The sequence below is a fragment of the Ahaetulla prasina genome, chromosome 6, assembly GCF_028640845.1.
Source record: "Ahaetulla prasina isolate Xishuangbanna chromosome 6, ASM2864084v1, whole genome shotgun sequence".
Classification (NCBI taxonomy): Eukaryota; Metazoa; Chordata; class Lepidosauria; order Squamata; family Colubridae; genus Ahaetulla; species Ahaetulla prasina.
The window spans coordinates 54,356,582-54,382,367 of record NC_080544.1 but is presented as its reverse complement, the minus strand read 5'-3'; the positions used below and the strand labels follow the sequence as shown (position 1 = coordinate 54,382,367).

Genomic DNA, 25,786 nt, shown 5'->3' with positions numbered 1-25,786 from the left:
CATTTCCAGCCTCTGGAGGCCCTACGTGGGGTGGGGGTGGGGGTGGAGAAGGCCATTTTCGCCCTCCCCAAGCTCCTAGAAAGGCTCTGGAGCCTGGAGAGAAAAACGCAAGCCTTCACCACCAGCCCCGGAGGCCCTCCGGAGGCAGGAAACAGCCTAGTAGAGCTGAGGTCACGTGCACCACCGAAATGGCTATGTGTGCCACCTGTGGCATGCGTGCCATAGGTTCGCCTTCACAGTACTAGGTGTTCAGAGCTGAGAAGTTCAGATGAAGTCTTTGACTTAGAACTTTAAGAAAGGAAATCAGTATTTTATTTTAATTAATGGTGACTGTTTTTTAATTAGGAACAAAATTACGAACATAGCTTGGAATTACATACACTGTATCCATAGGGGTTTTTTGGACAAAATGTCAATTTAGAGCCGTAATGAGTCTTCCATCATTCCTTTTGCAGACCCCAGAGAGCCCTTCCCACTGACAAGTTGGAGCAAACATAAAGTTGTTTATACTTGTGACTTCCAGTCATTAGTTTTATTACAGTTCGTACCATAATGTCTATTGAGAATTGCAGTAGCATTTCCATTCAATAGGAAAAACTAAACTGAGGAATATTCCATATACAATATGAAAAAAATTTATAAAAAAATGAAATTTATTATAAAGGATTAATTGAGGAGTGCCATTTTGTCAAAGGGGAAGGGAGATAGAGATTGGTTATTAAGAAAAAGTTGCTTACTTAAAAACCAAAAGAAAACCTAGAGGTGGTAAGGAGGGAAGAATAGTAAAACAAAAAGGACAGTCATATATATAATAATTTGAATGAAGCTAATTTGATTTTATGGAATGGAGTTGATGAATACTATAGGGAAGAAAAGATGTAGATTTAACTACTGTATAAATGAAAGAAATAATATAGCTATCAGAAAGCATGAACTGTTCTGGATGCATAGACTACAAATTCATACCTTGGTGATGTTGCATGATATGCCCCAATAATGAAGAAACCAGAATGAGTTTTGGAGAAAAAAAAATGAATATGGTAATAAATGTGATCTAAGGAGAAATTATTCTGTTAAGCAATATGGAAAATTATACAGGTGGGAAACAATATGGGAAAGGTGGGAAATTAGTGCAAAAATGTTATTGGGTCATTTGAAGTACTATGATTGTTTCCTAAATATCTGCTTAGGAAAGTTTTTTTTGTTTAAGTATCAATTATTTTCATATGTACAGGGAGTCCTTGACTTATGATCATTCAAAGTAACTGAAGTGCTGAAGTTGTCCCCAAAGCGCCCTAATGATGACGTGATCAAAATGTGATTGCTTGGCAGCCCACCCACCCTTACACCCACAGGGCACTTCAACTCCCCACACACAACTATCTCCCTAAACAATGTGCATTTGACCTCCTGCACTTGTGGGCCGGGCTGCCGTAGCTGACCTTCACCTTCTATTTGCTTCCACTGCTGACAAAATATGCCCAGCCTGGTCCTTTGCAAGGTGGGTTGTTAGCTGCATGAGGCTTTCTTTCCAGATCACATGTGGCAGTTTCCTTCCCAGACCTGGAGAAGATGTGGCCAGCAGCTGCCTCATGAAGGCCAGCAGCTGCCTCATGAAGAGTCAGATCAGGCATGCCTCATCAGCAATGGAAGCAAAAAGACAGTGAAGGTGAGCTGGGACAGTGTAGTGCAGAGTGGTGAGGGTAATCATGGATGTTAATTAAGATGACATGGCTACAGTTTTGCTTTGCACCATGCTGCTGGGTCACACTAGAGTTGGGCTTTGTGTCTCAAAGGGCTTTGTGCTACAGCTCAGGAGCCGTTTGTAGCCCTGGAGTCATATGCACACCAAGAAGCCCTTTTGCACCACACTGCTGGTTCAGACTAAGGTTGGGCTTTGTGCTGCAAAGGGCTTCATGCTACAGCTCAAGCTTCTTGCAAGAAGACCCTTTGTGCCCTACTGCTGGGCCAGGCTGAGGCTGGGCTTTATACTGTGAAGGGCTTTGCCCTGCCCCTCATGCGACATTGCACTTTACAACCTCTTTTAGCAATGGAAATTCCACTCTCGGCTCTGGTTGTAAATTGAGGACTACCTGTACACATCAACAAGGAATTAACTGAAAAAGATAACAGATTTGATTGTTTACAATGAAAACTGGAAAGAATCCATGAAGAATGCAATGGTGAAGATAGGCCATCTGGCTAGCCAACTTTCTTTTTAAGAACGTTGAAGTATACATTTATTTACAGTTGATATATGTTTATTTTGCTTAGAAACCAGGAAAGAATGTGGCAGCAATAATCCAAAATATCCATTCTCAAAGAGAAAGAGATATATTTAGAGAAGCAGACAGGTATTTTTTCATGTTGATATTGTTCTATTTTTGTGATGTATGGAAAAATAATGTGATTTCAGTAGAGGAGAAATATTACTGGTCCTTCCAAATAATTTGGGAAGAAGCTAGAAAGTTTAGAAAAAAATATTCATGCAAGATAGTTCCTTACAGTTTGAAATTTTCTGCTATTTGAATAATAATATGTTATACTTATTTACTTTGTTTTTAAAAACTTTTATTTTGCATGGATTGCTTATATTTATCTAATAAAAACAGTCCATATTGGATAAAGCAAGAACTCCCTTTCTTGCAAAGAGCCACTTGGTCACTCCATGTTTTTCCTCCTTCTGGAAAGTTGGAAAAGCTGAGCTATTTTTGCAAATGTTCCAGTAGTGAAGAACTTTGTCAGCCTTTTGCAAAGGGGGAAAATGTCAGTTGCCAAGACATGGTTAGGGATGGCCAGAAATGGAGAGATGCAGCATAAAGAGGCAGAAATGGAGAAATAGCTTTGCTTCAGGATCAGAAGTCTTGGAACCATCTCATCCTTGCCTTAGGAACCAAGATAGATTAAGATAAAAGATCTAAATATCCTTTTCCTGAATAAATATCTAATATCACCACCAGAGCTGTTTAGTTATATAAACTTAATTTATATTATTACTGTTAGTACTAGTAGTGAGTTTTTTTTCTGACCATAGTAATATATTAACATTTTACACTTGTTTCTGTTCCTCTGATTAAATATACAGTATATGATGCAAACTACATGGCAAATATTGTTATTCTAAGGCAAGCATAATATTCAATATTATTGACAATTTAAAATGCATATGCTACATCTAAAAAGGATAAATTAAAATAGCTGTGGACCTTAAGTAGTAGCTGATTTATTTATGATTATATGCAGCATGCCATTTTTTCCCTGTGCTATAGATATGGACTGGAAAGGCCTCGTTCCCGCAGCCCCATAAACTGCTCACTTTCTCCAAGATCACGGACTCCAAGCTTCACTTCCTGTAGTTCTCCCCGTAGCCCATTAAGCACAAACCGAACAGAGTGGGGAAATGGAAGAGAGCCAAGGGATCAGTTTCCTTATTCTCAGAGAGAGGAAGATAAAGAATTACTGCCGTGGAGAGAGAATGTGGAAGAAAAAAGAGATCGGAGTGAAATGTGGACTCATGAAAGAAAACATTATTTACGGCACCTGGACTTGGAAGACCATGTTGAAGCAACCCGAGGGCACAAAGAAAAATATTTAAGAGGGGGCTCACCCAGTGCAAAAGGGGCTTACCTTTTGCCTGCATATAAGATGAGAGAAGAAGATTGTTACAGAAAATCATCTAAGCAAAAGTCCAATAAATATCAAAATCAAACATTGGATGTTGCTTTGAAGGGCAAAAGAAAGGAAGAGACAAGATTGAGAGAACATAAACATTCTCATTGTGAAGACACAGCTAAGGAGGAAACAGCAGAACAAAAGTCCACCATGATGCCTGACAGTATCAGGCAAAAGCAAAGCGATAAAGAGAAATTAAAAGACAATGCTAAAAAGGCAGAGGACATGACACCTGCTATAGTTGAAAGAAATAATGTAAAGAAAGGAAATGAAAATGAGGTAATAAGTACTATAAACTATCATGAATATAAAATAATTATTTTAATTCATTATTATTAATATTAATTATGAAAGAACTTCAACTGTTTTATAGACAAAACCACAAAAATCTTGCTAACACTTATTTTGTTTAATTAGACTATACATCTATTTTTGCAAGCTCAGTAACTACTCAAGCTAACTAAATAACAGCAAAAATAACAAAAATATTGTAGTATGTTATATCTATATACTACTAAACGCTTCTGTCTGTAACCTTTAACTAGGTGAAATGGTGCATGATAGGACAAAACTTTTTGAATCAAGTTAACTCAAATGGGCTGACCTACTGAACGTGTCAAAAATCCAGGACTATGACTCCTATGGAATTGAAATTTGGTTAAATTTGGTTAAATAAAATGGTTTTCAGTTCAGTTACTGCTTAGCACAAATTGCATAAACATAAACGATCTAAATATCCTTTTCCTGAATAAATATCTAATATCACCACCAGAGCTGTTTAGTTATATAAACTTAATTTATATTATTACTGTTAGTACTAGTAGTGAGTTTTTTTTCTGACCATAGTAATATATTAACAATTTACACTTGTTTCTGTTCCTCTGATTAAATATACAGTATATGATGCAAACTACATGGCAAATATTGTTATTCTAAGGCAAGCATAATATTCAATATTATTGACAATTTAAAATGCATATGCTATATCTAAAAAGAGATAAATTAAAATAGCTGTGGACCTTAAGTAGTAGCTGATTTATTTATGATTATATGCAGCATGCCATTTTTTCCCTGTGCTATAGATATGGACTGGAAAGGCCTCGTTCCCGCAGCCCCATAAACTGCTCACTTTCTCCAAGATCACGGACTCCAAGCTTCACTTCCTGTAGTTCTCCCCGTAGCCCATTAAGCACAAACCGAACAGAGTGGGGAAATGGAAGAGAGCCAAGGGATCAGTTTCCTTATTCTCAGAGAGAGGAAGATAAAGAATTACTGCCGTGGAGAGAGAATGTGGAAGAAAAAAGAGATCGGAGTGAAATGTGGACTCATGAAAGAAAACATTATTTACGGCACCTGGACTTGGAAGACCATGTTGAAGCAACCCGAGGGCACAAAGAAAAATATTTAAGAGGGGGCTCACCCAGTGCAAAAGGGGCTTACCTTTTGCCTGCATATAAGATGAGAGAAGAAGATTGTTACAGAAAATCATCTAAGCAAAAGTCCAATAAATATCAAAATCAAACATTGGATGTTGCTTTGAAGGGCAAAAGAAAGGAAGAGACAAGATTGAGAGAACATAAACATTCTCATTGTGAAGACACAGCTAAGGAGGAAACAGCAGAACAAAAGTCCACCATGATGCCTGACAGTATCAGGCAAAAGCAAAGCGATAAAGAGAAATTAAAAGACAATGCTAAAAAGGCAGAGGACATGACACCTGGTATAGTTGAAAGAAATAATGTAAAGAAAGGAAAAGAAAATGAAAATGAGGTAATAAGTACTATAAACTATCATGAATATAAAATAATTATTTTAATTCATTATTATTAATATTAATTATGAAAGAACTTCAACTGTTTTATAGACAAAACCACAAAAATCTTGCTAACACTTATTTTGTTTAATTAGACTATACATCTATTTTTGCAAGCTCAGTAACTACTCAAGCTAACTAAATAACAGCAAAAATAACAAAAATATTGTAGTATGTTATATCTATATACTACTAAACGCTTCTGTCTGTAACCTTTAACTAGGTGAAATGGTGCATGATAGGACAAAACTTTTTGAATCAAGATAATTCAAATGGGCTGACCTACTGAACGTGTCAAAAATCCAGGACTATGACTCCTATGGAATTGAAATTTGGTTAAATTTCGTTAAATAAAATGGTTTTCAGTTCAGTTACTGCTTAGCACAAATTGCATAAACATAAGAATATAGATAGTCCTCAATTTACAACCACAATTGAGCCCAAAATTTCTGTTGCTAAGTGACACATTTGTTAAGTTTGTCCCATTTTATGACCTTTCTTGTCACTGTAGCTGTTAAATTAGTCAAACTGTTGTTAAGTAAATCTGGCTTCCCCATTGACTTAGCTTGTCAGAAGGTCATAAAAGGGAATCAGGTGATCCCGAGACACTGCAACCATCATAAATATGAATCAATTGCCAAGCATCCAAAATTTGATAATGTGACCATGAGGATGCTACAATAGTTGTAAGTGTGGAAAACTGGTCATGTCCCTTTTTTCAGTGCCACTGTAACTTTGAATAATCACTAAACAAATAGTTGTAAGTTGAGGACTACTTGTACTAAATTAGAATTTTTACAAAGGCATAGGAACTGCAGGCAAAAAAACCATCTATAAGAATTTTTTTTTAAAATATTTTCTTTTTTCTCAAATAATCTGTTATTTAAATTAGGCAAAATTCTCCCTTAAGACCTTCTCTTATCACTTAACAAAAAAGAACTTGAGGGAAAAATTATTTCTTTCTCTCACTTTTAAAATATTTCTCAGTTTGTAAATAAGAGAAATATTTCTCAGTTTGTTTATGTCTACATTTTAGACATAAAATGTTCCCTATGTAGCTTGAGACCTTTCCCCAGGATGGAAGAGTAAATACCTTTTTTTTAACTTATATATTGAATACCCTTTCTTCCAAATTTGGTCTACTTTTTACATTAATATCATTTAAATACCTGTAAAGCTTATTTAACGCTGTTTACATTTTAAGATGTATTATGATGCACTATATACTCAATATTATTACTTTTTCTATTTATTATATGGTTTGAAATTTTAAAACAAAATGTAAGTACTATCATTACATAAATCCACACGTATTTATTGGTAATAAATAAATATAAATAAATATGAGTCGGATGGTTGCCTGTGTGTGCCTTCTTGAGGTCCTGAATGAAGGATAGGATCTAAATCTGATGAAGAAATAATAAAGAAGCGATCATGATTTATTCTTAAAAACAATTTGTAATAAGCAGTCTACAGGTTTATTTATTGTGATCTTCCCAATAAAATTTGCCTTTTCTCAGCAGGACTGGGAGAGTGGAAGTGACATGGAAGCAGAAACTTGGTATCCAACCAATATGGAAGAGCTTGTAACTGTTGATGAGGTAGGAGAGGATGATCTTATTATGGAACCCGATATAACTGAACTTGAAGAAATAGTAACTGTAGGTCAGGAAGAAGAATGTTCCATAAGGACTGCCTTAGATGCTGGATTGGAGGTAAAGAATGAACACAGTTTATTAACTACAAAGGAAGACAAATCTAATATATTGGAAGCCACCATAGGATCAGAGAAAGAAAATGCAAATGTAAGCGACTCTGAAAGTGATAATACAGTAACTAAAGCAACCCATCTGAACTTTGATACTGAAGATAAGCCAGATGAATTGCATGAAAATAGATCTGAAAAAGATTCAGATCAGCATGATAATGACAGAAAAATAGATGAAAGTTCTAATATTCAGTTAAAGTTGGAGAAGCAGTATATATCTTCAGATCCTCCAAAGGAAGAACCCTTCCAGCACAGTAATACAGTTGTAGATGATTATAAAGAGATAGAAACTCTGGAAAGCAGGAATAATGAAGATAAGGATATCCTGGCAAAAAAATCTCAAGAAGAAAGAAACTCTGGAAGTGAGGAAAAGCCAAAGACTCAAAGTATGATGTACCTTTTTCCTTATTTTTATATAAGCAATATATTTAAGTTACTATAGTTTAGTACAAAGGTGTGCTACTCAAGGATTTTAACCTTCTGGGCAATGAGTTAGATTGATGAACTGATTGTCAACATTAAATAATATCATATATTATCAAGGATATTATGTAAATGTTTAGCAAATATTTGTGAAGAGTTTTCTTGTTACGACCTCTTACCTCTTACAATCTTACAATTTGAAACATTGTCATCTTAAATTACTTAGAATTGTCAGTGTGAACAATTATTCTTCATATATGGCTTGTTGATTTTTTTAAAAAAGTTCTTAGGGATCAGAAAACACACAGCTAGGAAATGAACACATTGTTCCTAGTATCAGTTCCATCTGCCCACTGTGCTAAATAGCCAGTTTCTGGTGCAGCCCATCGAGAAGGGCGAAGCTTTCTTCTCACAAGTAATCTGGCTGACCTTCTCTGCTCCTGCCTTTTCTCTACCCTACATGTTTTTGGATCAGGTGCAGAAGGCAGTTCCTCTTGTTCATCACTGACTGGCTGCAGCTGCATGTTTTCTTCACCTGAAGCCTCAGGGCTGTCCTGCTGCATCTGTGCTTGAGCCAGATCCCTCTCAGATGGCCGCTTGAAGCCATTAACTAATTTCCCCCCCAAAGTCCAGATGAGTCTGGAACTGGTTCATCTTTCTCCAAGCTAACATCTGGAGAGATAACTAAAGAAGCAACAGGGGGAGTCATCACAGTGTCTTTGTTGGGGCAGTCCTAAAATGTTTCAGTTTTGGCCTCATATTTTAAGGATATTTTTGTTTGCAAGAAAATAATTTGATAGAAGCCTCTTATAGGAGCTTTTTATTTAATAGGATAATATTCCAGAATATTTTATTTACCATTGTGCTTTACAGTATTTGCAAGATTACAATTTCCAAAATACTGTAATGTAACAATTTAATAACTTCATCTACATTCTTAAGAAAAAATAGATGGACCAATGCATAGTAATTTTGGAGAACATCATATGAAAGAATACCTGAGTGATCTAGAATATGTTTTGTAGGAGGTATTGTAGGCTTAAATGTATGTGAAGAAACTACTTTCATTCAAAATGTTCCTCTGTTTTTAAAGCAAATTGTAGGTATACAGAAATAAAAACTCCCGATTTCCCAGAAGTTGAATCAAAAAAGTCATATTTTTCACCATCGTGGGAACAAGATGATGTATTTACAGAGCTCAACATTCCACTAGGTTTGTCTGATTAGAAGTGATTCACATATAATGTTACTTGCTACAGTATTTTTATTTTATAGAACAATGTATCTTGAGTTTATTCAGAGAGATTTTCTATCTTGAGAACAATATTTAAAACTCCAGATTCAAGAAAATACTATTGACAGTATCTGTTAGACAGAACCTGAAAAATCACAGATGTCCAGTTGCTTCAATATGTAATGTCATGTATCCAGTTCTGAACAGAGTTAAGTTTCATTAATCAAGGTGAGCATGGACCACTTTTCTTTAATGAAACTGAGAGAAATCAGTTGATTTTGCTAAGTAAATTCAGAGACACAGTCTGCTTAAAGTGAATGAATAAACAAAATATAAACAAATTTTTCTGCTTAGCTGTTAGAATGGATAATGATGATAATGATAGTACTGATATCATATATGAAAATGATGATAATCAAGGAAACAAAAGATGAGAAATTCAGCTTTCTGCATATTACATATTTAAACTGAAATGTTAAAAAATTAATTGGAAACACCAATCCTGGTAAAGTAAACAGGATTAAATATGGATGAATGGTACTGACTTGATTTTATTATTAGCTGCAGACAACATATCAGGAGCCCAAGACAAGAGCAAACTTTTAAGGAACCTCAGTACAATAACCAAAATATTGAAAGCACTGAACACTCACTTTAAAATGTTAAGTAACCATGGGTTTGATTGATTATTTAACTGCTGCATTTCCATCTGTTTCCCCAGGTCAGAGCTACTATAAAAGAGAAAGAATCCCAGAATGAAAGGAAATGGAATTTCTCACTCCTTTTTTCCCTTCCATTCTTTAGAAACAGAGGATAAATTTAGTTTATTTTCAACTGTAAGCCTTCCTTCTAACATTTGGATTTAAAACCCTCTTTTCTCTAAAAGGAAGAAAAAATATACAAGGAATGAAAAGGGCTAATGCACTTTGTCCAGATCTTTTTTTTAAAAGAAATACAGGTCTGGCATGTGGAATCTTCTTGCTCCAATTTTATAAATTGATCAAATAAAAAATAACAATGAATATTTACATATGTCTATAGTTTTTTATTGATGTAAATGGCTCAAATGTTTTGTTTTGAATTTAAAATGTAATAATTGCAAGATGAAAACAATTAGATATGTTTACGCATTGAAATAATTAGAAGTGGAAACATGAAAAATACTATTAGGCTATCTGTTAAATGGTATTGGCTATACTATACAGGTTCTCCTCAACTTATGACCACAATTGAGCCCAAAATTTATGTTGCTCAATGAAACATTTGTTAGGTGAGTTTTGCTCCATTTTACGACCTTTCTTGCCACAGTTGTTAAGTGAGCCAATGCAGCTGTTAATTTAGTTAACTGTTAAGTGAATCTGGTTTCTTCATTGTCTTTGCTTGTTGGAAGTTTGCAAAAGGGGATCACATGACCCTGGGACACAGCAATGGTCATAAATATGAACCAGTTGCCAAGCATCTGAATTTTGATCGTGTGACCACAACAATACTGCAATGTTGTAAATGTGAAAAAAGGTCATAAATCCCTTTTTTTAGCACCAATGTAACTTTGAATGGTCTCTAAATGAACTGTTGTAAGTCAAGGACTACCTGTAGTTCATTAGATTCAAATTGACAACAAGCTGAATTCAACATTTTTTTCTCCTATGCATGTTTTTAAAAAATTATTCCTAATCATTATAATTCATTTTTTTTATAGGTGTGGAATTTGTTGTTCCCAGAACTGGCTACTACTGCAAACTTTGTGGACTTTTTTACACAAATGAAGATGCAGCAAAAATTCATCATTGTAGAAGTACTGTTCACTATAAAAATCTGCAGGTAACAAATTATTATTTCATTCAGATTGTTCAATTATCCAAACTACTCACAGCATATGCAAGATCTTTAGCCTGAATGTGTATTCTACTGTGGTATATGCATCAGCATTATTCTTCAGTGCAGTGTTGTGTTTCCCCTTCAAGCTCAATTTTATCATAGTAGTGGTGGATGAGGAAGAATATTGTAGAAAGTGCACTCCACTATAGTAGAATAGACAACTGCATGATATAGGATATAAATTATATTACTTCAATAGTATACAATATTTTTAAGTATGTAATCTTTTGTGGAAGAAAATGATAACTGTGCTGTATCATTTATCAAATACTATAAAAGTAGAAGCCCCAAAGACATTCCAAGAGAGATAATATGATTGGTATCCAGCAGATTAATACCATGAAGCACCAAATTGTTTGCAGCTTCTGAACCATAAAAAATACTGTTCAGTCTCAAGGCATGATTGTCTGAATTGGTTAAGGAAACAACATCAGACTGAAGATTATCACTGTTTCATTCAGTGACAGACAGTGAAGTAAAACTTAGATTTTCATAGTGAAATACAGCAGCTTTTTATGTAACATCTTCTTATAACAAGGAGCTCATATGATGCTTAAAACCAAGCTTCCAGTCAATCCCTGTCTCTATATAATAGTTCTAGCAATAGAAGCAGCCAACTCTGCATTTTCTAAATTCAGTTTCAGAGATCTAAACATTACTTTTCTTGAATACATGGTTCATAACTGTAGCAGTAAACTTGGTAGATTGCCTTCACTATTTTTACTTAAATGGGGATTCAAAACTAACTAACTCAATAAGCAGAGCTATGCCTTCAAGTTCCAGGGACCTTCACAATACTATGCTGTTGTTATTCCTCCTCTCCCCTTTATCTTGCAAACCAGAGTAAGGGCAGAGTCTTTGCACGTGCAAAGGAAGAATAGATGTCCTGCCTCTATTTGAGATAGAAGGAGAGGTTTACTTCTGTAATTTCACAACTTGAAACCAAACTGTATCTTCACACTGATTCTTCATCCCATTGATTTCAAGTGTTCTCACCTCTAATAGCTACCAGTTTACATGACTGATATGAAGGACATCTACATCCATACAATGAATCTGGACAGACTATCACCAGTGCTTTCATTTATTACTAGAGAGTATCCGTTTCAATTCAAGATGCTTCTCTTTGATCTTTCAACTTCAGCAAAAGAGTATTAAAATGCAACAAGGTTGTGTGAGTCCACTTCATACTTTCAAGTGAGATAAGTTTTTCATTACTTTGGTAATTACTTTCTGGCAGCTCCTTCAAAGGAAGAAGTAGCTGCTAATGCCAGAGCTATATTAGATCTAGCCTGCTTGCACTTTTGTGTCAACCACAAGAAATCTCACTTAATTTGTTCCCACTTCTTGAGATTTCTAGGACTTATGCTGGAGTCTCTAGTACTTTTTACTAGCAGGCAAGATTACCTGACACTCTATCTTGGCATTTTAGCCTACAGCAGCAGTGTCTGCTTGCATCCTCCAGAGTCTGCTGGGTTATGTGGCTACTTTAAGCTTGCAGTACATCACATTGAAGTTTTCCAGAGAGAATTAGCACCTCTTCACTTCAAACCTCTATTTATAACCTTCCACAAACATAAGGCAGTATTACATCCTGATATCCAGTTTCTTCCTCAGATTGTTCCTTTTTCTTCATTTTAATCATAATATTATTTTATCAGGTTTTTTTCAGACTTCAACAATATATAAATCATAAACTGCTATTTATCCTAAGAGCTTTGAAAAAAGTTGTCCTTCATATACGTGTCCTTGTAAAATAAATAAAACAAAACAAATTTAGGAAGATATGTAAAATGGTGATTTAGAAATATCAAAAAGATTAGGCAACTGTAACCTGTTAGCATATCATTTCAGAGTTATTTCTTTTCCTACTAGTACACCTTCAACATGCTTTTCCTGACTCTCGCCCTGCCTCCCTCACATTCCTGCACATTCTCCCTGACCCATATACTCATGTACCCTCCCCAATCTGTGCTCCATCCTCACAGACCCTCCCTGAGCCTTGTCACATCTCTTGGGCATCCTCTCCAATCTACACCCTCAGGCAACTTCACTGAACTGTGCCATGCCTCTCACACACTTCTGCGAACTCTCCTGGACCTTGTTATGCGTCTCTCTTACCTACTCTCTCCCTCCCTCCCTCATCTGGCAGCAGCCACTTATTTGCCTACTATCCTTGAACTAGCAACTTCCTGCCGGTTTCCCCACTGAGATGTGGGAAGCTGGTAGGGAATGTTGGAAATGACAACACACCACTGAAGCAGACTCAACTTTTCCAAATTTCAATCCCACAGGAGTCATGGGTTCCAAATTTTTGATGCAATATTTAAGTTAGTCCATTTGAGATACGTTGATTAAAAAATTGTTGCCTTATGACACACTATTTTGTCCAATTGAATGTTATAAACAATTAGATACAAGAGTTTTAGTAGTATATAGATATTATTATTCAGTGTTGCGTTTTTCTGTTTTGAATGACTTGCCTCCAGAAGCTGTGGGTGCTCCAACATGGAGGTTTTTAAGAAAAGACTGGACAACCATTTGTCTGAAATGGTATAGGGATTCCTGCTTGTGTAGGGAGCTGAATTATAAGACTTCAAGATCCCTTCCAACTCTGTTATTCTGAACAAATTATGTTTGGGATAAAAGAAGTTGTAAAATTCAGAAAAACTGAAGCTAGCAGAAAGAAGGCAAAAATGTTTTTTGCACTTTCAAATGTACTTTTAATATTGAAGCTCATATTATCATTTCCATACGTTATTAGAATGGTGGACATGCCATAGGTAAAGGTAAAGGTTCCCCTCGCACGTACATGCTAGTCGTTGCCGACTCTAGGGGCGGTGCTCATCTCCGTTTCAAAGCCGAAGAGCCAACGCTGTCCGAAGACGTCCCCATGGTCATGTGGCTGGCATGACTCAACGCCAAAGGCAAACAGGAACGCTGCTACCTTCCCACCAAAGGTGGTTCCTATTTTTTCTACTTGCATTTTTACGTGCTTTCGAAACTGCTAGGTTGGCAGAACCTGGGACAAGTAACGGGAGCTCACCCCATTACACGGCAGCACTAGGGATTTGAACTGCCGAGCTGCCGACCTTTCAATTGACAAGCTCAACGTCCTAGCCCCTGAGCCACTGCGTCCCTGTTGACATGCCAATACTTCTGAGTTAAATCTAAAATGAACTAATTAGAACAGTGTTTCTTAAACTTTTCAAGTCCACCAAGCAATTTGGATCACAAAATTGCTCTTTATAAGGCATACCTGTACCTGTCTGTTTCAATCAGTTATTCAATGGGAACTAAGGAACACTGAAATGAAACATGGTTTAATAATACACTTTTTCCCTCTTTTACCCTCAATGTAAAAAAAAAATGGGGACGTATAAGAATGCATACATTGGTCTGTGCCTTCTGGAATAACATTTGTGAATGTTAGAATCAATTTGACATGAGTCTGTTTCAATATTTGACCTCCATTGTAGTGAGTAATGAAAACCCTCTTTTGCAGTGCTGAAGAAAAAGGTAGTAGGATTCCCAATGCCTTTTCACTTAAGCATGTACTCTTTTTAAACAATGATTTTTCCCAGTTATTTCAGTATGTTTGGAGGGGGCTGAAAAATGTTCTAGTTATTGTTTGGTTAGTGAAAGCTGAATAGATTCAGACAACTCACATAATACATTTACACTGTTTGGGGAACATAGGTATTTTATTTATTTATATTTCATATTTCTTAACCCTCCATCTCTCTCACACTTTTGTAGAATGTAGGTTAGGAAGCACTAAACTAAATACTAAAATACTTCAGTTTAATTCTCTAGTTGCACATCTGAAGAATTTTTACACATCATATCATTAGAGCTCAAGAGAAGATTGTCACCTCACCTTGGCCTTTCTTTAGAGCAAGAAGTGAGACGATGTACACAGCATGGTAATAAGTCATGCACAAGCTTAACTGAAAAAGGAGATGGGAACAGGTGAAAGGCTTGCCTTTAGGATTCTTGGTGTTCATGTAGCATAGCCACTAAATCTAAGACCAAAGCAATTTTACATAGCTGGATAAATGTGCACTTGCTTATTAAGATCTGGACATATTAATGGTTTTAGTAAACCTAAGCAACAGATGAATCTGTTTTTAAGAGTGTGAAGTAAGTGGCATTGGTTTGGCAGGGCTTCTTGACAAGAAGGACTAAGAGTATCAGCTTCTTGTATGTGTGTGTGTTGTGTATTTATGCATGTCTATTGAATTTAACTTCTAATTAAGTGCACAGCTGTTCCAAAGGCCCTACTCTGCATCAGTAGTATTGCCCCGCCATTTGGCTCCCACCCAGACCTGGCTTTAAAGAGTCTTCAAAACCTGGCTCTGCTCCCAGGCGTTAGGCTAGAGTGAGCGGCCAGTCCCTTGGGTGTTATGTGGCTCTGTTTGGAGGCTGACATTTCCCCCAAAACATCTGTTGTTATTTTGTTTTAATATTGTATATTATCAAGAATCACAGAGGAGTCAGGCAGCCATATACATTCAATAAATAGACAAACAAATGAATAAGCAAGGAATCCCTGGGATAGAGTACTTCCTAAATGTGGAAGAGGGATCATACTAAAAAATAAGAGAGATGATACTACATAATGGCCCATTCTAGTTGATGCATATTTTTTACATATATATATATATTTTCTTCAAAATATGTTGTTTTATCTATGACAATTGTTTGTGTATATGACAAAAAGAAATTTTTAAAAAAGTGAGTTGGGAATTTTCCAGAAAATCAGATGAAAATACTTTCTGTTCACTATTGATTTGGGGTTGCTTTCAACACCAAAGGTTACAGTTTGTCCTCAATTTATGACTATAATTGAGATTGCAATTTGTGATTAAGTGATACAGTTGTTAAGTAAAGCATCATGTGACTGCACTCGATTTTTACAATCTTTTTTGCGATAGTTGCCACTTGCCATCTTCCCGGTTGTTTTCCCTATTGACTTTGCTTGTGAAGGTCAGGGAAAATTTCAAATAGTGATGAAGTGACTGTAGGACACTGCAACTATCATAAGTTCAAGCAGTTTGCCAAGGGTCTAGATCATGGGTATCAAACTCGCCATGTCACAGTAACGTATCACAAGGGTTTTTTGCCTTCGCGGAGCTGGGGCAGAAGTGGCCTGCGTGTGACATATCTGGCCCATGGGCCGCCACTTTGATACTCCTGGTCTAGATCATGCAATCACAGGGACACTGAAATAGTTGTAAGGATAAGGACCATTTGTAAGTCACTTTTTTCAGTGCCATTGTAACTTCAAATAATTACTAATGAATAATTGTAAGTCAAGGGCTACTTGTATAGACATTGCTTGTCTTCCCTTCCTATTAGTTTTTTTTAATTGTAAATTTATTATTTTAATTTAAGTCTTGCTTATATTTATCTTTCATATTTTGTATTCTAAGGAGAGGGAAATACTAGGTATGTATAAAACTGGAACTAAATCTGCACTTAATGCATAATTTTAAAGCATTCCTAAGTATTTATTTATTTATTTAATTTTGTCACAACAGTATACATAAACATTGTCATAGTAAAAAAAAGAAAAACATATCATGAAATATATATATATATATATATATATATATGTTTTCTGAGGTTTTCGCAGGTGTTTGTATGTAGGTCTTTGGTTATTCGGGTTTTCTCCCGCGTAAAATTGGGTGTCTTGGCGATGTTTCGACGAAGTCTCATTCGTCATCTTCAGGCTTCAGCTCCCAGAAGCACGAAGCTGAAGCCTGAAGATGACGAATGAGACTTCGAAACGTCGCCAAGACACTTCCAATTTTACGCGGGAGAAAACCCGAATAACCAAAGACCTACATACATATATATATACATACATACATACATACATAGATATATATATATATATATATATATATATATATACACCTTAAAGCCACAGGACACGATATTGACTTTAAAAAGACCAGAACTATCGCCAAAACTGAACACTTTAATAACAGAATAATCAGAGAAGCCATCGAGATAGAAAAACGCCCACACAGCATGAACAAACGAGATGATACCTCCCGCCTACCAGCCATTTGGAAACCCGCCCTTATTGACAAACGAGTCCCTAACACGAGGAATGACACCAGACCCACACTCACGAGGTCCACACAGGATGTCACCACCACACATCCACCCAGAAAGCAGACCCAAACCCACACTGATCAGGAAGCACGACCAAGGACCAGAAGCCAGACCGCAGCTGCAACATTAGCCATTTCAAACCCCTCCAATCCATACATACAGCAGACAGACACCCACTATGAAGATGTAGCACGACCACAAACACGAAGCCAAACAACAGCAATGCAACTCACCAGCTCAAATCCCCCTGCAACTCACATTAATCTGAGCACCACCAAGCCCCCACCCAAACAGGACACACCCCAGCCAATCAGAGCACAAAAAAACCCCATCCAATCAGAGCACAGCCAAGCTCCCACCCAATCAGTTCAAACCCCCACTAGCAGTTAAAAAGGAAGAAACAGCTGCAATCACACATTGCTATCACATTTCAATATTTCACATTTCAACAGCTGCAATCACACATTGCTCCACACATTTACGCGGGAGAAAACCCGAATAACCAAAGACCTACATACAAACACCCGCGAAAACCTCAGAAAACAAATATATATATATATATATATATATATATATATATATATATATATATATATATATATATATATATATATATATATATATATATATATATATATATATATATATTTTCTTCTTAATATCTTATTTCTTTGGAATCCATTGGATGTTAGTCGTTAGTGAGAGTGTCTAGTTGGGTTTTGTTGTTCATCAGCTAAGCATTTCGTTCTGGAGATGAGTGTCTTGGCTACGAGTTGATCTGTGCTGGGTGGTGGTGTGAGTGCGTGCAGATAGCGGTTGGTGTGTGTTTTCTTCTGCAATGACCCTGGGGACATTTGCTCTTACACTGGACCACAGGGATATTTCAGCACTCCTGAATCTCTCCCAACATCCTGCCCTAATGGGACCCTGCAATACTTGAGCCTTCTTCCCATGCCTCCTGGAAAGTCACCATTTTCAGCATTCCCAACAATTCTTTGTAGAAATGGTGGCTGCTTTTAAAGCTTTTTGTCCCTACATTACCTTTTCAGTTAAACTAGGCTTTGGGGAAGACAAAGCTGCCTGCATGCAAAGCTGCTAAGTTCAGGATGAGCTTCCCCCAAACTTTCCCTTGCTTTAACCTGTTTCTTCTGCAAAAAACTACAGCTCTTCAACAAAGAAATAAGATTACCAAGCTAATCCAAAAGAACCCCCACTAAAATCCAAGACAGAGAACAAGAAAACGGCACAGCCCTCCTCCCATATATAAAAGGCACCACAGACAGAATCAGCAAGATCCTCCACAAACACAACATCAAGACAGCATTCTGCACAAACAGAAAATATCCACCATCCTAAGAAACCCCAAAGACAAAATTGAGTTAGAAAATCAAGGAGTATATGAAATCCCATGCACCGCCTGCCCCACCACATACATTGGACAAACCAACAGAAGAATAAGTGCACGCATTGAAGAACACAAGAACTCATTCAAAAGAGGAACCAACTTCTTCCTGGTCCAACACTTTAAAGTCACAGGACATGATATTGACTTTAAAAAGACCAGAACTATCGCCAAAACTGAACACTTTAACAACAGAATAATCAGAGAAGCCATTGAGATAGAAAACGCCCACACAGCATGAACAAACGAGATGACACCTCCGCCTACCAGCCATTTGAAACCCGCCCTTATTGACAAACGAGTCCCTAACACGAGGAATGACACCAGACCCACACTCACGAGGTCCACACAGGATGTCACCACCGCACATCCACCCAGAAAGCAGACCCAAACCCACACTGATCATGAAGCACGACCAAGGACCAGAAGCCAGACCGCAGCTGCAACATTAGCCATTTCAAACCCCTCCAATCCATTCATGCAGCAGACTGACACCCACTATGAAGATGTAGCACGACCACAACGCCAAACAACAGCTATGCAGCTCACCAGCTCAAATCCCCTGCAGCACAGACTAGACTGAGCACAACCAAGCCCCCACCAACACAGGACACACCCCCATCCAATCAGAGCACAGAAAAAATCCAATCAGAGCACAGCCAAGCTCCCACCCAATCAGTTCAAACCCCCACTAGCAGTTAAAAGGAAGAAACAGCTGCGATCACACATTGCTCCCAGAAGCACGAAGCTGAAGCCTGAAGATGACGAATGAGACTTCGTCGAAACGTCGCCAAGACACTTCCAATTTTACACGGGAGAAAACCCGAACAACCAAAGACATATATATATATATATATATATATATATATTTATTTATTTGTTAGGCAACATTGATTCAAAAGAGGTTTAAGAATTATATGAAAGAATCACCAACTTTTTAGTAAATATGTTCAAATCATTCTTCTCCAGAGAACATTTAATATTATTTAGCCTAAAAGAAACCCATTACAGGTAGATGATAGAACTGGTTACTTAACGGTTGCTTGAAGTTATGACAGAGCCTCCCCACCAAAGTTACATATAATCCTGTTTCAAATTTATGGCAGCTGCAATGACCCTGGGGACATTTGCTCTTACACTGGACCACAGGGATATTTCAGCACTCCCTGAATCTCTCCCCAACATCCTGCCCTAATGGGACCCTGCAATACTTGAGCCTTCTTCCCATGCCTCCTGGAAAGTCACCATTTTCAGCATTCCCAACAATTCTTTGAAGAAATGGTGGCTGCTTTTAAAGCTTTTTGTCCCTACATTACCTTTTCAGTTAAACTAGGCTTTGGGGAAGTCAAAGCTGCCTGCATGCAAAGCTGCTAAGTTCAGGATGAGCTTCCCCCAAACTTTCCCTTGCTTTAACCTGTTTCTTCTGCAAAAAACTACAGCTCTTCAACAAAGAAAAATACAAAAAGCTGTGAGGAATAGACTTGTTAATTTCTCTCCCCCACCCACCCAATTAGGTGCTGAAACTAAACTCTCTCCCTCTACCCTCCAATCTCAATCCCCTTTAACCATTTAATTTGCTAAATTTCCTGGATGCAAGGAAAAAGGGTGACAAAATTTGTATGTTATTTACCTTGATCAGTCACTGCCAGAAGCGAACAGTAGGGGAAAGGAAGGAAGGAAACAAAATATTTCTGTAGCTTGTTTGCCTTGAAGAGCTGAAGAAAAAGTTCAGTTCTAAAGAAAAAGCAGCTAAAGCATAAAATGAACCACACAGTTATGGTGAGTAACTAAAGTGAGTTAGGCAGGTAACAAAAAGCTTTCCAAACATTTCCATGCTTGGTGGCAGGCCTCCTAGAGCCTTCCCACTCATGAGATACCCCATGCTTGTTTAACCACCCATCTGTTCATTTAATGGTGGCATCTAGGAGATGGGGAGAGGGGGATTGTTAAGCAAGGCTATATCACATAATGGTTGTCATTACTTGCAACTGTAATGGACAGGCTCCATTATATTGAGGACTACCTGTGATCCTACTATTAAACATTTCAGTACAAACTGTAACTTTTTCATTGTTGTAAAACACATTATCAAAATTATATTGCACAAGGGTTTCTCAGCAACTCATGCTAGGTACTTGGAAGCATTTTGAATTTTTGCTTTAAGTTTGAAAAAAGTGCTAACTTGTGTTAAATATATCTGCACATGCTCACCATAACATCATTGGTTAAAGAGTAAGCCAAGTGAGACTGGCAAAGAAGAGAAGCTGAGGTGAGTTGATACATGTAGTCATGCCATTGGGACTAATTATTAGGTTTGTACTTCTTTTTCGATCCTTTAGCATTATTAAATGCTTATATGGGAATACATACTGTACTTTTGACAATTTGTTCATTACTTTAAAAGCAGTTTCTTTGTCCCACATAGAAATACCTATCACAGCTTGCAGAAGAGAATCTGAAGATGAATGAAAAAGAAAACAGCTCAGCCCAAGATGATACAGGGATTGTCCCACACTTTGAGGAGAAAAAGCTATGATTTTTTAAATCGAATTGGAAACTTGCTGATTTGTTTGCTGTTCTCAAGGATGCACCTTTAGTTTGCACTTTGTTAAAGAAAGTAAATCATAATTAACTTTTTCTGGCAGCCACATTGAGAGCACCATTAAAAATATAATCCCTGCAATATAATAAAGCACAAGTGACATATCTATAAGTAGTAGCATCCATCTCTCCATAATAGATACTGTTCTCTTTAAATCAGAATTCTCAGGGATTTTCTCCATGTTACTTGGATTACAACCTCAGTTGGTCCGTGAATGAGGCTTATCTGAAAAAGAAATAATCTGAATGAAAACTTTGCATTAGCAGTTTTGTTCAGTGATCATGCTCAGTAATATACTACAGCTTACATTACATTATAGGTGGTCCTTGACCTACAACCATTCATTTGTGACTGTTCAAAGTCACTGAATGGCACTGAAAAAAGTGACTTATGACTGGTCCTCAAACTTATGACCATCATAGCATTGCATGGTTATGCGACAAAATTCAGGTGTTTAGCAACTGGCATGTGTTTATGACGGTTGCAGCATCCTTGATCATGTGATCACCATTTGTGACTTTTCTAACCAGCTTCCAAAAAGCAAAGTCAATGGGGGAAGCAAGATTCATTTAATGACCACATGATTCACTTAACTGCAGTGATTCGGTTAACAGCCATGACCAAAAAGGTTGTAAAATCGGACATGAATCACTTACTTAGCAATGGATATTCTGGTCCAAACTGTAGTTGTAAGTCAAGGACTACCAGTACAGTTAAGAAATTATATTACTGCTGATAATACTGGTCGTTTTGGGTAACACTGTCCTTGTCGGGTATAAGGCAGTTTATGATATATATTTTCAAAGAGAGGTTTTAATTTGTATTGAAATGGACAGAATTAAAGAAACCATTCTATTTTCAATTTGTGAACATATGTAGAACTCTAAAATTTTGTAAGTCTAGCATACTATGACTCATGTTTTCCCTGCTAGTCTTATTTTCTACTTTCTTTCATGTTTCTTAAAGCTAATTTCTTTTAAAGCCATTGTTTGCTAAATCTTAATATATTTGCACAGGAATATAATGGTACTTCTAGATGAGAAGGTGTTCAAAAGCCTATCTATGCTGCTGTAAATGCCATGATGGGAGTGGCACATTACATAATACACATTTTTAATTACTTTGGTAACATATTTTAATAAATCAAGCATTCTGATATGAATCAACTAAATATTACAGTCCTCATTAGAACTGTTTTAAAATTTAATGTTCATAAATTTTACATTAATTATATAGCTGCCCAGCTCATTATGTATGTGTGAAAAGTTCATACAGATTTCACTAAATAAAGCACATATTTATTTGCTTAAGTGGATATAATAACTGCCGGTATCTGCCAACATAAAAAGTTACTATAAAATATACTGGATAACGGTCCTGAACCATGTTGCAAGGGCAAGTATAATTTCTCTAGAGCAGGGGTAGTCAACCTTTTTATACCTACCGCCCACTTTTGTATCTCTATTAGTAGGAAAATTTTCTAACCACCCACCTGTTCCACAATAATGCGCCATATATCGTTGTCTGCACATGCCTCTCGCGCATCGTGGATTGGGTTTGTGTGTGTGTGGGGTGCCGGCTACCAGCTCTGCTTGTCTGTTACAGCTGGGTGATGTGGGGGGAAGATGTGCAAGCTATTTTGGGACTAGGCTCTTTTGTTTGCGGTCACACTATAGCGCCATTTAGTTTCACTTACGTAACGTGAACTAAACTTATTTGCGGGCGATACAAATAGTATATTTTCAGAAATTTAAATTGTCACAGGGAATTTTATGAAAACGTAATGAAAATGTTTTAAAATAATGCTGTGAACATTTTTTAAAAAGTCAATTAAATTTAAAAAAAGGAAGATCTTCAGTATCGGACAAAACCCCTACCTCCCACCATGAAAGCTGGAACGCCCACTAGTGGGCGGTAGGGACCAAATTGACTACCGCTGCTCTAGAGCCTTGCTTAGGTAGTTTAACAATTTTACAGAAAATATTTTCACCATTTGCTACTTCTAAAGTTGTCCAATTATCCCATGAAATCTTTTTTTTTGTAATTAAAAAAATCTTTAGTTTCAAGATCTCCCAGCCAAAATCTGATTGTATTACCTGCTTCAATATCATCCTTTTCTTAATTGTAAGGCAGAGGAACCAATATTTTCATTGTTTTTATTTTTAATAAGTCTGTACCATTAAAGAATTCATTAAATATCCACATTCCTGTCTCAACTTTAATATAACAAGAGCCATAACATGTTTTAGAACCATAAACTTAAGAAGTTTAGAGACCCTAGCCTTTGGCTTGACTTTGTAAAATAGAGGCAGGCATATTCTTAAAGCATATACCACATTTCTTCTATTTCAGTAATATTGGTCAGTTAAAACATTTTATCCCAAGTTTAAAACTATCTAAGGCAGCTAACAAAAATATTAAAATAGGGATTAATAACAAGATAAATTAATATATCTTTACTTCTGGTATTACAGAAAAGGCACAGTTGATCTGTAGGGGGAACATAACTATATTTGTTGTTTTAATGTAGATTTTAGTGAAAATAATCTCACAGACAGTGAAGAATACATATTCCAGCAGCAGAAGATAGAAAGATGTGGAATTGCTTATGCAACCAAAATTACAATCTTGCTTTGGAATTATGCTAAAAACCTGAAATTTTAAAACACTTGCTTTTTCCCCTGCCTTATTCTTTATGATTGTATTTATGAGGGGGGCATGCACAGGGTAGCTTGAAGAAAATCCAAAGACTTTATTATAAGTATGTAAAAAGCTTATTTATAAACAATTGCAAAATATTTGAAATATTTTAAAATATTTAGGTCTTGCAATACCTTACTTGTCTCAACCTATTACTTTTTATGGTTTCATATCACATACCTTTCATTTTAAAACTACGGAATCTAACTAAGCCCTGAGGCATAAAATTTGACAATTTTTTTACTGACTGCAACACATAAATAGTATTAGCCTTTCAGGGTTTCTATATCAAGTTTGATGTATTGATAGATACTTGAACTGGACCAGATATTATTATTTATTAACCATATAATTTTGTTTAATTATTGCTTAAACATTTGAGGTATGTCAGAAGTTTAATCAGGAAGAAGCACACATTTTTATTGTTTATATATCTTGATCTATTGATGCAATTGATTTCAAATTGTATTTGTAAAAATAAATGAATGGTTGTAATAAAGATAATTTTTAATGACTGGTGAGCTTTGGTATCCGCAGTAACTTTCCTCTGGGTTCCTGTTCTTGTGCAACCTTTATTCAGCTTTCAATTACTCTGACAAATGCTTGGATTGGCTGTGTCCAGACTACAATGTGTACAAAAGAATTTTGGACTGGAGTTTAACCTTCAAGATGAAATCATAATTAAATGGTAGAGTTTGTATATCAACTGGAGTGATGATAGTTGTAATTTATGTAGAAGAGGGCTGACGTGGTATCATTTTTCTCGTGCATTTTAGACTTTGAGACAAACGTCAAACGTTTGTGTTCTGTTTCAACCTTCCTGTATTTACCACCAATTCTAAATAGCGAAAAGCAATTGCTGGCAGAATTTTTTACTTGAGCCAAGGGTAAAAGCAACCTAAAAATTACTTGTAGGAGAAGAAAGACCAAACTTCAGTAATATTGTTATTTGTTTTTGCAGAAAGCTCAAATCACACTATTAAGTTACTTCCAAAGGAATTCATCATTTGAATTCTGTTCTTGTCTCAAAGATTAAATCTTTTTAAAGCATTACTCAAGCCAGTTCCATTTTTCTGTTTTAAATCTAGCATTTCTGTTGTGAGTGGTCTGCCCCCTACTGGCTAGTTTATTTATTACTCATTCATTTATTATTGTTAATTTATGAGGACCCAGATTGTTGGGGGCAATATGCTGACTCTAAACAGCTTAGAGTGGACTGTAAAGCCCTGCGAAGTGGTATATAAGTACTATTGTTATTGCTATTAGAGCAACAGTATTAATTTTTTCTTTGAACATATATAGAAATATCAGTAATACATTGTTTTACACAGCCCTGTAATTAAATTACCATTTTAAATTCAATTTATAATAAATTATTACTGGTACATGTTACATATTCAGTAAAGGAGTACTGATTTAGAAACATGCCCATTATATGCAGGTATTCATTAAAATTGTGTACAGTCAAACATTTTGTATTATGAATTCTGGGTTTTAAATTTGTGGGAATTGTGTTTCTCTTTTACATCTGTATCTTTTTTAAAGATAAAGAATTTTGAAATTATTGTGCAAATTGTAAGCATTTCAAACTTTTGTATAGTTTTAATTTTTAACACCATATTGCTATTCAAATCACCTTTATATTTAACCAGTTATACTATAATGTATAGTTAATGTGGACATTCTTCAGTCATACCTTTTATCATTTTCCACTTTTATCACATCAAAAAACACACTTTGTTCATAATATCTGGGGGCTTCTGTAATTACACCAAAAGCTTTTGTGGGCTGTATATGGCCTTGGGGCTTCCAGATTTTATATATGTGCTTCACATTTCTCTGCCTAACAGTTTATTTGTGAGTTTGGCTAGTATCTTTATTTCTTCAGCTGCTTTTTTTTCTGACCCATTTAAATTTGGCCACAAAAAGTCTCTCTCTCTCTCTCTCTCCTTCTCTCTTTGCCTCTGTTATCATGCTACTGTAGTCCTTTCAAAAAAAGCAGCATTTTTCATAACACAGTGAAGGAGTAATAATACATATGAAACCAGAAAAATAAAACACATAAGAAAAAGAAGACAGAATATTATTACACCTAATCAGGCCAACACACTCACTCTACTTTTTCCTACCCTTCTTTGTAAATAAAGCATCCATGTTTCTACCATTTT

General features: G+C 36.2%; 1 protein-coding gene across 3 annotated transcripts in view; it reads left to right on the top strand.

Moving 5' to 3' along the window:
* The window catches only part of RBM20 (RNA binding motif protein 20), a 103,403-nt gene extending 78,884 nt beyond the window's left edge, over positions 1–24,519 (top strand). For 2 of the 3 annotated variants that reach the window (XM_058188794.1, XM_058188796.1), the window contains exons 8-13: positions 2,275–2,354; positions 3,270–3,951; positions 7,006–7,639; positions 8,770–8,889; positions 10,610–10,731; positions 20,742–24,519. In XM_058188794.1, the coding sequence (XP_058044777.1) occupies positions 2,275–2,354; positions 3,270–3,951; positions 7,006–7,639; positions 8,770–8,889; positions 10,610–10,731; positions 20,742–20,852 (1,749 nt within the window). In that variant the 3' untranslated portion in view covers positions 20,853–24,519. The remainder of the gene's footprint in view (positions 1–2,274; positions 2,355–3,269; positions 3,952–7,005; positions 7,640–8,769; positions 8,890–10,609; positions 10,732–20,741) is intronic. The other variant, XM_058188795.1, reaches the window with a different exon arrangement.
* The last annotated feature ends 1,267 nt before the right edge of the window (positions 24,520–25,786 follow it).